Consider the following 13,387-nt stretch of genomic DNA (forward strand, 5'->3'; position numbering starts at 1 on the left):
TAGGGTGAGGGGGGAAAGATATAAAAGAGACCTAAGGGGCAATGGTTTCACGCAGAGGGTGGTACGTGTATGGAATGAGCTGCCAGAGGATGTGGTGGAGGCTGATACAATTACAACATTTAAGGGGCATTTGGATGGGTATATGAATAGGAAGGGTTTGGAGGGATATGGGCCAGGTACTGTCTGGTGGGGACTAGATTGGGTTGGGATATCTGGGTCAGCATGGACGGGTTGGACCGAAGGGTCTGTTTCCGTGCTGTACATCTCTCAGAGTCTGTGAGTTTTACGGTGTGAATCTTTTCCGGACTGCCTCCAACACCAGCAGATCATTCCGTGAAGGAGAGCAATACCATTCACAGGATTCCAGCTCTTCTCTGACCTGCACCTTGCATCCTTTCAAAAAGACTTGGTCACTTTGGTACCTCATCCCCTTTAAAATAAAGGCCAACATTCCATCTGGCCTTCCTGAATTTGAATCCCAGCTTGTTTCTGATTCACGGATGACACTCCCAAATCTCTCTGTTGTGTAGCTTTCTGCAGTCTTTCTCCAGTTAAATAATAGCCAGCTCTTACACAAAGTGATGGAATACTCCCCACTTGCCCCTGGATGGGGGACAACTCCAACAACACTCAAGAAACTCAACACCATCCAGGGACAAAGCAGCCCCCCGCTGGATTGGCCCCACACCCACAAACAACCCCTCGCTCCCCCCACCGACGCTCAGTAACAGCAGTGTGTACCATCCCCTCCCTCCCCCCACCGACGCTCAGTAACAGCAGTGTGTTCCATCCCCTCCCTACCCCCACCGACCCTCAGTAACAGCAGTGTGTACCATCCCCTCCCTCCCCCCACCGACCCTCAGTAACAGCAGTGTGTACCATCCCCTCCCTCCCCCCACCGACCCTCAGTAACAGCAGTGTGTACCATCCCCTCCCTCCCCCCACCGACGCTCAGTAACAGCAGTGTGTACCATCCCCTCCCCCCCCCACTGACGCTCAGTAACAGCAGTGTGTACCATCCCCTCCCTTCCCCCACTGATGCTCAGTAACAGCGTACCGACTACGAGATGCACTGCAAAATTCACCTCAGATAGCACCTTCCAAACCCTCTACCAGCCAGAAAGACAAGGGCGGCAGATACATGGGAACACCAGCCCCATGCAAGTTCCCCTCTGAGCCCCTCACCAACCCGACTTGGAGATATATCGGCCATTCCTTCAGTGTGGCTGGGTCACAATCCCAGAATTCCCTCCCCAAGGGGCATCTGGAATCTACCCACAGCACATGGACTGCAGGAGTTCAAGGAGGCAGCTCGGCCCCACCTTCGCAAGGGAGCGGTTAACAAACGTCACTCTCCCCAGCAACACCACGACAGCACATGAACACTGTTCAAAGTTTGGGAGAAGATTTGTAGCTCGGGTGCTCGTTGTTGTGGTTCTGTTCGCCGAGCTGGGAATTTGTCTTGCAAACGTTTCGTCCCCTGTCTCGGTGACATCCTCAGTGCTTGGGAGCCTCCTGTGAAGCGCTTCTGTGCTGTTTCCTCCAGCATTTATAGTGGCCTGTCTCTGTCGCTTCCGGTTGTCAGTTCGAGCTGTCCGCTGTAGTGGCCGGTATATTGGGTCCAGGTCGATGCGTTTGTTGATAGAGTCTGTGGATGAATGCCATGCCTCGAGGAATTCCCTGGCTGTTCTCTGTTTGGCTTGTCCTATAATGCAAGGACAACACAAAACACTACAATCGGACAAACAGGAAGACAGCTAACGATCCGTATCCATGAACACCACCTAGCCACGAAACGACACGACCAGCTATCCTTAGTAGCCACACACGCAGACGACAAGCAACATGTATTCGACTGGGACAACACTACCATTATAGGGCAAGCCAAACAGAGAACAGCCAGGGAATTCCTAGAGGCATGGCACTTATCCACAGACTATCAACAAACACATTGACCTGGACCCAATATACCGGCCACTACAGCGGACAGCTCGAACTGACAACCGGAAGCGACAGAGACAGGCCACTATAAATGCCGGAGGAAAGATCACAGAAGTGCTTCAGAGGAGGCTCCCAAGCTCTGAGGATGTCACCTAGACAGGGGACGAAATGTTTGCAACACAAATTCCCAGCTCGGCGAACACAACCACAACCACAGGAACAATGGACGAAGGGGTAAAAGAGAAAAAGAGCGATTCGGGTTGTTATCAGGTACGGGATCTTGCTGTGCATCCCCGTTCCGTCCAGTGTGAGACTCTGCGCTGGCTGGTGAAACGTGAAGGTGCTCTGCTGGCCTTTCGGAGGTGTGGTGCCCAGACTGACAGGTGACTGAAGGGTGGGCAGCGTGCTGAAGTCCTCCTGCCTGCCCAGCGGGTCCCAATGGGAACAGAGGGAGGCCGCTCTGCCTGCACCCAGCTGCTGTCCTCTCCACTTACCCTCTCTGCAGGAGGCTTGGCCAGAATGATTGGCGTTTTCTGCATGTTTCCCCGTCTACCAGTCCTCCACGCTCATCCTGCGGAAACAAGCATGGGTCGGAGACTTGCTGAGAGAACGCCGCACCCCCCCCTCCCCCCGCCCGCCCCACCCCCTCTCAATGTGAGACTGACAGCTCAAAGGAAGCAACAGACCACCATCTACACCACCTCATTGGCAACCTGGCTCAAAGCCGAGTGAGGAAGTCAGAAAGCCACAAGGGGGATCACTTCCATGTTTTACGTCTCTCTCGAGGCACACTGGGGACTCGAGGGTTAAACATTCCACTGCCAAAGGGACGCACTGCAGTCTCAATTGCGTGTCTGTCCTCTTAGAGAATAGACAGAACATCTCAGTCGGGGGGAGGCTGACTGAATCCCAGAGAAGGAAGCCATTGGAGCCACACGTGGATTCCCCGGTAGCCTGAGACAGAGGTATTTGCCCTCCCCAGACAAGTCTTAGCCACAACCCTGTTAAACTGCCTCGTGCTCCCATTGTCTCACTTCCCCTCCGTATCAGCATTCAGATGTGAATCCCCCATTTGGAGCAGGCAAAACCCTTCTGGTTGAATCTCTTCCCAATAACACATGATCGTGGACAATGCAATAATCAGTCCTTGTAATCCATTCACGTGTTATCACAGGACATGAACATTCACCGGGCCTTGTAAAATTATAATGGCCCATCTTAAACAATGTAATGACAATCAACCATGTGATTCATAGCCCTTTTCCTGTAAAAGGTTACGTCTTTGTATGTAGGGTAGAGATTCGGAGTCGGGGGGGGGGGGGGGGGGTGTGGTGGGGGAAGAGAGGGGAGTGTCACCACTAATTTCCTTGTTAAAATGAAAGTGTGAAATTAAGAAAGTACATGGTATGTTAGCTTTTATTAGGAAAGGGATTAAGGTTTGGAACCATGGGGTCATGCTGTACAAAACATTAGGGCGGCCGCACTTGGAGTATTGCACACAATTCTGGTCACCACATTACAGAAAGGATGTGGAAGCTTTGGAAAGGGTGCAGAGGAGATTTACCAAGATGTTGCCTGGTATAGAGGGAAGGAAAGGTCTTACAAGGAAAGGCTGAGGGACTTGAGGCTGTTTTCGTTAAAGAGAAGATGGTTGAGGGGTGACTTAATTGAGACATATAAGATAATCAGAGGGTTAGATCGGGTAGACAGGGAGAGGCTTTTTCCTCAGGATGGTGATGGCTAGCACGAGGGGACATAGCTTTAAATTGAGGGGGTGATAGATATAGGACAGATGTCAGAGGGAGGTTCTTTACTCAGGGAGTAGTAGGGACATTGAATGCCCTGCCTGCAACAGGAGTAGACTCACCAACTTTAAGGGCATTTAAATGGTCATTAGATAGACACAGGGATGACAATGGAATAGTGAAGGTTAGATGGGCTTCAGATTGGTTCCACAGGGCAGCACAACATGGAGGGCCGAAGGGCCTGTACTGTGCTGGAATGTTCTATGTAAGTTAACACACGACTACCTTTGGGGACATTGAGAATCTCTCGCCAGCTGTCCAATAGTAAAGCATCTGGCTATTGAGGGAGTGCAACATAGATTCACGAGGTCAATTCTTGGAATGGCGGGACTATCTTTCGCTGAAAGACTGGAGCGACTGGGCTTGTATACCCTTGAGTTTAAAAGGCTGAGAGGGGATCTGATTGAGACATATAAGATTATTAAAGGATTGGACACTCTGGAGGCAGGAAGCATGTTTCCGCTGATGGGTGAGTGCCGAATCAGAGGACACAGTTTAAAAATACGGGGTAGACCATTTAGGACAGAGGTGAGGAGAAACCTCTTCACCCAGAGAGTGGTGGCTGTGTGGAATGCTCTGCTCCAGAAGGCAGTGGAGGCCCAGTCTCTGGATACTTTCAAGAAAGAGTTGGATAGAGCTCTTAAGGATAGTGGAATCAAGGGTTATGGAGATAAGGCAGGAACAGGATACTGATTGTGGATGATCAGCCATGATCATATTGAATGGTGGTACTGGCTCGAAGGGCAGAATGGCCTACTCCTGCACCTGTTATCTATTGTCTATTATCTACCATGTACTGGATTGTCCAGATTTGTGGAACAAAATATACATCAACTCTCGTGCTCTCCAGCATGCAAGGAGGCCAGTCAGCCCATCGTGACCATTCTAACTTTTTGAAAGTTCTCTCCATTTAATCCCACCATTCCTTCCCACAGACAACCAACGATTTGTTTCCTTTACAATCGAGTGGATCGCATTAGCAGAGTCATATACTCAACATTCATCCTGTGATTGAGGACAGTGAAGTGTTGAGATATCCTAATATGGGCTTTTGTAGAGATTATACTCAGTGATTCAAAGCGAGATTTACATCAGTTACCACAGAATGGTCCAATAATCTGAATTAAGCAACAAGCAAAGGCGAGAGATAAAAATTGAAAGCGATTGCGTTACTGGAATAAGCAAGTTTCGGTTCATCGACGTCTGCTGACCCACTATATTACCTGGATACGTGGCAAATCTTTCAGATTTGGGAACAGCAGCTCACTGGGTGCCTACTGGAATAATTCACAAAGAGGACATTAGCGTCAGGACTTCCTGGTACATTATCTTATCGAGACAAACAGCATGGAAACAGACCCTTCCAGTCCATACTGACCATAATCCCAAACTATACTAGTCCCACCTGCCTGCTCCTGGCTTATATCCCTGTTTATTCACGGACCTACCCCAACTATCTTTTAAAACGTTGTAACTGTACTCCTATCCACCACTTCCTCAGGAAGTTCATTCCCCACACAAACCACCCTCTGAGCAAAACAAAAAATTGCACCTCATTTTAAAAATCTTTCCCCTCTCACCCTGAAAATATGCCCCCGAGTCTGGAAATCCCCCCACCCCAGACACCTGCCATTTACCCTGTCCATGCCCCTTGTGATTTTATAAACCTCCGACACTCCAGGGGAAAAAAAAATCCCAGTTTTTCTTTCAAACTCAAACTCTCCATCGCTGGCAATAGCCTGGGAAATCTCTTTTGAACCCCTCTTCAGCTTAATAATACCCTTCCTATAAACAGGGCGACCAGAACTGGACACAGTACTTCAGAAGCGGCCTCACCAATGCCCTGTACAGCCTCGACACAATCTTATTGATGTTCATCTTTCGACTCCTTGACAGTGATCAATATTTGGAAGGCTCGGAGACGGACTTCAAGTGAAACATGACTGCCATCTACAGGCTGACAACATTCAGGCCCCTGACTGTCTCCAATCCCAGTTGACAGAGGGGGGTACTGCAGATGCTGGAGATTAGAGTCAAGATTAGAGTAGTGCTGGAAAAGCACAGCAGGTCAGGAAGCATCCGAGGAGCAGGAGAATCAGTGTTTCGGGCAAAAGCTCTTCATCAGGAATGAGGCAGGGAGGTGGGGCGATAAATGGAAGGGGAGGGGTTGGGGTTGGAGCTGGGGCTGGGGGGGCGGGGGGGGGGAAGATAGCTGAGAGTGCAATAGGTGGATGGAGGTGCGGGAAAAGGTGATAGGTCAGAGAGGAGGGTGGAGCGGATAGGTGGGAACGACGATTGACAGGTAATGGGGACGGTGCTGAGCTGGAGGGTTGGAATTGGGGTGACAGGTGGGACAGGTCATGGGGACGGTGCTGAGCTGGAGGGTTGGAATTGGGGTGACAGGTGGGACAGGTCATGGGGGCGGTGCTGAGCTGGAGGGTTGGAATTGGGGTGACAGGTGGGACAGGTCATGGGGGCGGTGCTGAGCTGGAGGGTTGGAATTGGGGTGACAGGTGGGACAGGTCATGGGGACAGTGCTGAGCTGGAGGGTTGGAATTGGGGTGACAGGTGGGACAGGTCATGGGGGCGGTGCTGAGCTGGAGGGTTGGAATTGGGGTGACAGGTGGGACAGGTCATGGGGGCGGTGATGAGCTGGAGGGTTGGAATTGGGGTGACAGGTGGGACAGGTCATGGGGACGGTGATGAGCTGGAGGGTCGGAATTGGGGTGACAGGTGGGACAGGTCATGGGGACGGTGATGAGCTGGAGGGTCGGAATTGGGGTGACAGGTGGGACAGGTCATGGGGACGGTGATGAGCTGGAGGGTCAGAATTGGGGTGACAGGTGGGACAGGTCATGGGGGTGGTATTGAGCTGGAGGTTTGGAATTGGACTAAGGTGGGGATAGGAGAAATGAGGAAACTCATTCGGCATTTTCTTGGCAGATTGGCGATCAGTGACCAGTGGAATTCCACAGGGATGAGTGACAGATCCACAAATGCTTCCAACATATATTAACGGCTCAGAGGGAGGAAGTGAATGGACTAATAGAATTTGCAGACGACAGGAAAAGTAGGTGGTGAAGATGAGAGGAACGCAAACGGTTGACGGACATATCGATGGGTCAAGTGGGTGGGCACAAACCTGAGTAAATAGAGTATAATGTGAGACACGCAGACCGTAAAGCAGGAAGTGAAGATTCAAATACCGAATTGTTCACTTCAGTCTGCAAAAAAAGAGATGGGACTTGGGGAATGAAAGGAGATGTGAAGTAAGAGGGGAAACCATGTCGATTCTCAAATCTCCAAAGATAATTCAATTGAAAAGGAACGTGATCCAATATTTCTCGAGGGAAGTTTTCAGTAAAAAGCGAGGGCTCTTAAAGCAGAAGCATAGCCTGTTGTGACACCGTTGCAGTTCCACAACGTGAGAGAAAATGCAAACTCATTCATTTTCGAAGGGGGAACCAAGTGTTATTTTAACCGAGAGAAACTGCAGAAAGGGACTGCGGGACCCCCTGCACACAACACGGCAAGCTGGCCCCACACGGGCAGCAGGGAATCAGGAAGGGTTCGCTTTGCGTTTCTGATCTCCAGCTTCTTTGTTTTTCAGCTTTAAGGTTAATGGAACGCTGGCCCTAGTTTCAAGAGGGTTGGAGTGTAAAAGTCAGGAAGTCTCACTCAAACTGGACAAGGTGCTGGGGAGACCACACCCGGAAGACTGGGAGCGGATTTGGTCCCACTATTTAAGGAAAGATATTATTTCATTGGAGGCAGCTCAGAGAGAGGGGGGTCCCTGGGAGGGAGGGATAGTCTCGTGAGCAAAGGCTGAACAGGTTTGGTATGCTTTCCTTTATTGGTCAGAGTATTGAGTACAGGAGTTGGGAGGTCATGTTGCGGCTATACAGGACATTGGTTAGGCCACTGTTGGAATATTGTGTGCAATTCTGGTCTCCTTCCTATCGGAAAGATGTTGTGAAACTTGAAAGGGTTCAGAAAAGATTTACAAGGATGTTGCCAGGGTTGGAGTGTTTGAGCTACAGGGAGAGGCTGAACAGGCTGGGGCTGTTTTCCCTGGAACGTCGGAGGCTGAGGGATAACCTTATAGAGGTTTACAAAATTATGAGGGGCATGGATAGGGTAAATAGACTAGATTAGATGAGATTACTTACAGTGTGGAAACAGACCCTTCGGCCCAACAAGTCCACACCGCCCCGCCAAAGCATAACCCACCCAGACCCATTCCCCTACATTTACCCCTTCCCTAACAATACGGGACAATTTAGCATGGCCAATTCACCTGACCTGCACATCTTTGGACTGTGGGAGGAAACCGGAGCACCCGGAGGAAACCCACACAGACACGGGGAGAATGTGCAAACTCCACACAGTCAGTCGCCTGAGGCGGGAATTGAACCTGGGTCTCTGGCGCTGTGAGGCAGCAGTGCTAACCACTGTGCCACCGTGCCGCCCACACGTCTTTTCCCTGGGGTTGGGGAGTCCAGAACTAGAGGGGCATAGGTTTAGGGTGAGAGGGGAGAGATATAAAAGAGACCTAAGGGGCAATTTTTTTCACACAGAGGGTGGTATGTGTATGGAATGAGCTGCCAGAGGATGTGGTGGAGGCTGGTACAATTGCAACATTTAAGAGGCATTTGGATGGGTATATGAATAGGAAGGGTTTGGAGGGATATGGGCCGGGTGCTGGCAGGTGGGACTAGATTGGGTTGGGATATCTGGGTCAACATGGACGGGTTGGACCGAAGGGTCTGTTTCCGTGCTGTACATCTCTATGACTCTACTCCCTGGGGGAATGAGAGGGGGATCTGACTGGAATAAACAGGGGGCTGGACAGGGTCAATGCTGGGAGGGTGTTTCCCCCCCCCCCCCCCCCCACCCCCACCCCACCCCACCCCATGGGAGAGGCTAGGACCCAGGGGGCACTGTCTCTGAATAAAAGGGGCACCAATTTCAGATGGAGATGGGGAGGGAAGAGGGTGGTGGGTGTTTGAAACACCCTTACCACAGAGAGCCGTGGGGGGGAGCAGGGTCCTTGCGTATATCGAAGGCTGAGAGAGATTCCCGATCAATCGGGGAATCACGGAAAAGGGGACATGAGGAACGTCGGATCTGTCACAATCCTGTGGAATGGGGGAAGCAAGAGGCAAACGGCCTAGACCTGTCCATGTTTCTTATGGCCCTGCCGGAGAGAGATGGAGACATCTGGGGAGGGAGCAAATGAGTTCAGGGTCCCAGGCAGTTAAAGACACAGGGTGAGGGAGCTGCCGTTGGTGGAGCAAAGGGAACTGGGGAATTCTCAAGAGGTTGGAATCAGAGGATCGAGAGACAGTTAAAACAATGAAATCCATCCAAAAATGAACAACTCATCTGTCAATCTGAATAGCCATTAAGCTGGTAAATCTCGATATCCGTGTATGAGTCACTGGTTAGACCCACTACCAGAGTATCGCTCCAAATCTGGACACTACACCCACCCTCACCAAGGCAGGCAAACTATAAATATCGAATTATTTAATTCAGTCTGCAAAAAGAGAAGGGAAGAGAGATGGAATTCAGAGAATCAAAGGAGATGGGAACTAAGAGGTGAAACCGTGTTGATTCTCAAATCTCCAAGAATAATTCAAATCGAAAGGAACGAGACCCAACACTTCTCAAAGGAAGTTTTCAGTATAAAGCAAGGGCTCTTAAAGCAGAACAGCCTGTTGTGACACGAGGTGCAGTTCCACAATTACCATTTCCATCAGGGTTTCAAAGCTTCACTGCACAACCCCACGTTGGGAAAATCCGTCAGCGAGGGATTTTTATTTTAGCATGGGGCAAGGGTTAGTTTATAAACGAGATATTTTGTGTGGAGGGTGATGGGAGCTGGGTACAATTGCAATGTTTAAGAGGCAGCCTGTCGGATACTAGAATTAGGTTTCATTGCGACATGTACTGAGGTACAGGGTGACAGTGACAAGTTTACAATGTCACCACCTACAAGCTACCCAGGGACAAACACAGAATCCCGACAGTACGGGAACAGGCCATTTGGCCCAACGAGTCCACACCGACCCTCCAAAGAATAACCTATCCCCTACCCTATTACTCTCCATTTTCCCCTGATTAATGCACCTAACCTCAACACTATGTGCAACAGTTCGTTCTCTCTCTCTGTCTCCTCCCCCCATTCTCACCAGTGCTGGGTGCCCCTTCTCTCCTCCCTCCAACACTGGACTCCTTCTCTCACCCTCCCCTCATAAGCCCGAACACACACACACACCAGCCGGTTTCGAAACAGTTTCTACCCTCCTGTTGTTAGAACACTGAATGGACTCACAAACTCTTAACATTTGCCTGTACCTGTGTTTTTGTTTTTGGTGCTGTTTATTATTATTTACTTGTCCATGCTACTTAACTCTGTGTGATCTGTCTGTATTGCTTGCAAGACAAAGCTTTTCACTGTGCCTCGGTACACCTGGCAAATTCAATTCTCTCTCTCTTCCTCTCCCCGTGCCAGGCTCCCACTCTCTCAAGAATAGGCAGGGAATAGTGGGGATACAGTTTGCATGAACTGAATATCCTCATCCCTCTTCATAAAGTCATATAGATGCCTGGTAAATGTTCTTTAGTTCAGAAAGGCATCTTATTTGTTCTTAGGCACTAGTTGGATTCCTGTGACCCATTCCGTTCTGCCACTCGCTTCCAGGTGGACATTGAGGCCTTGAAAAGGGGCAAGGAGATTTTATTAGAACTGTCTCAGGGATGAGGGTCTTCAGTTCACGCAGAATGGCTGGGAGTCATTCTCCTAAGAGCAGAGAAAGTGAAGGGGGGGGGGCTTTAAACGGGAGTTCAGGGCGAATTTACGTTTGACGCAGCAAGTTGTTGTAATCTGGGGAGGGAAACAGATGTAGCAGGTACTTGCAAAAGGGGAACTGAAGAAATACATGAAGGGGAAAGATGTGCAGAGCCATGGCGGGAGGGGGGGGAAATGACTGGCGTGAGGATTGGGAAACAACCGGGGTAGAGATGGGGAACTGATACTATAACCTTTCAAAAAAAAACAAGCACTGGTCTCTTCCTATGCCGTGTCAGTCCATTGTACTGAAGAGCAACATGCACAAGGAGTGCATTCTCTCCGATATTTACAACCATTTCAAATGCAGCATCCTGCAACTAGTCTAATGAGCACGATCGCAGTACAACCACCAATTGTGCATTATCGCTGAACAAGAATAACTGGCAAGAACAGTGTCTCAAAACTAATCGAACAATCAAGAGCCTGTTAGCACAGGATTAATACACAAAGAAGGAGCAACTAGTTTAACTCTGAGACGGGGGTCCTAAAACTAGTTTAACTAGGAGAACTACACCAGGAACTAGACAGAGTACTATATAGAGTCATAGATTTGTACAGCACAGAAACAGACCCTTCGGTCCGACTTGTCCATGCTAACCATATCCTTAAGTAATGTAATCCCATTTGCCAGCACTTGGTCCATATCACTCTGAACCCTTCCTATTCATATACCCATCCAGATGCCTTTTAAATGGCCTGTACCTTAAACCCTCCAACCTTGGCAATATCCTTGTAAGTCTTTTCTGAACCGGTTTCGAGCGGCCTGACCTGCTGAGCTTTTCCAGCACCACACACTCGACTCTGATCTCCAGCATCTGCAGTCCTCACTTTTTTTCCCCCAAGTTTCACAATCTCCTTCTTACAGCAGGTAAACCACAATTGCATGCAGTATTCCAAAACTGACCTCACCAACAGCCTCCCAACTCCAATACTCAACGCTCTGAGCAATAAAGGAAAGCATACCAAATGCCTTCTTCACTATCCTATCTACCTGCGACTCCACTTTCAAGGAGCTAGGAACCTGTACTCCAAGGTCTCTTTGTTCAGCAACTATCCCCAGGACCTTACCATTAAGTGTATACAGCCTAGCACTAAGAGGACCAACTGAATGCAGTACCCTACAACTAGTATAATTAACAGAACCATAGTATCATAAGAATAGTTGAACAGGAGTGTAGTGTTATTCAACACGTATAACCAGAGGAATCCTGTATCCTGGCTCTATTATAATCAGGAACACAATACCTTGGAACCTGTCTAAGAAAGCTGTTACCTTTAACTAGCAGTGCCGTTGTATACATTTTAACTAGGAGTACTACTCACTAATTAATACAACTAGCAGTAATTAGTGTATACATTTTAAATAGGGAATGCAGTAAACTATTGTAACCAGCAAATCCCTATAAACAGTATAACTAACAGTGATGTAAACATTTTAATTAACAGCACAGTACAGTCAAAATTGCATGCAATTCTGGTCTCCTTCCTATCAGAAAGATGTTGTGAAACTTGAAAGGGTTCAGAAAAGATTTACAAGGATGTTGCCAGGGTTGGAGGATCTGAGCTACAGGGAGAGGCTGAATAGGCTGGGGCTGTTTTCCCTGGAGCGTCGGAGGCTGAGGGGTGACCTTATAAAGGTTTACAAAATCATGAGGGGCATGGAGAGGGTAAATAGGCAAAGTCTTTTCCCTGGGGCCGGGGAGTCCAGAACTAGAGGAGCATAGGTTTAGGGTGAGAGGGGAAGAGATATAAAAGAGATCTAAGGGGCAATGTTTTCACCCAGAGGGTGGTACGTGTATGGAATGAGCTGCCAGAGGATGTGGTGGAGGCTGGTACAATGACAACATTTAAGAGGCATCTGGATGGGTATATGAATAGGAAGGGTTTGGAGGGATATGGGCCGGGTGCTGGCAGGTGGGACTAGATTGGGTTGGGATATCTGGGTCAGCACGGACGGGTTGGACCGAAGGGTCTGTTTCTGTGCTGTACATCTCTGTGACTCTAGTACAACCTGTTCCATATAATTAATTGATCTCTATAAACAGCATAAGCATCTATTCACTATAACGAGCAGTGCTGGTATATACATTTTAACTTGGGGGACAGCACACTCTGACTAGTATAACTAGTCATTTCAAGTAACCAACATTTCCCTCTAACTAGGTGTTCCCCATAACTAGTATAACTAGCAGTGCTAGTTATATGCATTTTAACTAGGGGGACAGCACACTCTGACTAGTATAACTAGTCGTTTCAAGTAACCAACATTTCCCTCTAACTAGGTGTTCCCCATAACTAGTATAACTAGTAATGCTGGTTATATACATTTTAACTATTAGTAAGGTGCATTTGGACCAGTATAACCATAACTGGCCGTCCCCTATAACGAGTTGTTCCATATAACTATAACTAGTTCCCAGTAACTAGTATAACTAGCAGTGCTGGGTCCTGAGGGTCAATACAAACCTCCCTCTCACCTGCTCTCAGCCTCTTCCGCCACCGGCCGCCCGGAGAACTGAGAGCGGCGGACCGGCCCCGGGCAAACAGCGCCTGCCTCTGAGCCGTCCGGCTGGAGCGCCGAGGCTGCAAACTATAGTTCCGCCTCAATCAGATTGTTTCCCCCCCAACACCTTCTTCACTGTCCAATCTCCTCCTGACCCAGGGGACAGACAGTGCTCATTAGGCTCCCCACCACCTCATGGCACAACACACTTACCTTCCTTCCCAAATGAAAGACAAAAGCTCCCCGCTCTTTGAAATAAATGGGGGAAGACGGTTATCTTGA

At 49.1% G+C, this 13,387-nt stretch overlaps 1 protein-coding gene across 4 annotated transcripts in view; it reads right to left on the reverse strand.

The window, feature by feature from the left end:
• The window catches only part of smg9 (SMG9 nonsense mediated mRNA decay factor), a 44,427-nt gene extending 31,295 nt beyond the window's left edge, over window positions 1-13,132 (reverse strand). Inside the window, exons 1-3 of one of the 4 annotated variants that reach the window (XM_072553594.1) lie at window positions 13,080-13,132; window positions 4,970-5,023; window positions 2,436-2,512 (exon numbers count right to left, since the gene is read on the reverse strand). In XM_072553594.1, coding sequence (XP_072409695.1) covers window positions 2,436-2,480 — 45 coding nt within the window. In that variant the 5' untranslated portion in view covers window positions 2,481-2,512; window positions 4,970-5,023; window positions 13,080-13,132. Of the gene's footprint in view, window positions 1-2,435; window positions 2,513-4,969; window positions 5,024-13,068 lie in introns of all 4 variants that reach the window. The other 3 variants (XM_072553590.1, XM_072553592.1, XM_072553591.1) reach the window with 3 other exon arrangements.
• Between the last annotated feature and the right edge of the window lie 255 nt (window positions 13,133-13,387).

Source organism: Chiloscyllium punctatum, chromosome 34 (genome assembly GCF_047496795.1).
Source record: "Chiloscyllium punctatum isolate Juve2018m chromosome 34, sChiPun1.3, whole genome shotgun sequence".
NCBI lineage: Eukaryota > Metazoa > Chordata > Chondrichthyes > Orectolobiformes > Hemiscylliidae > Chiloscyllium > Chiloscyllium punctatum.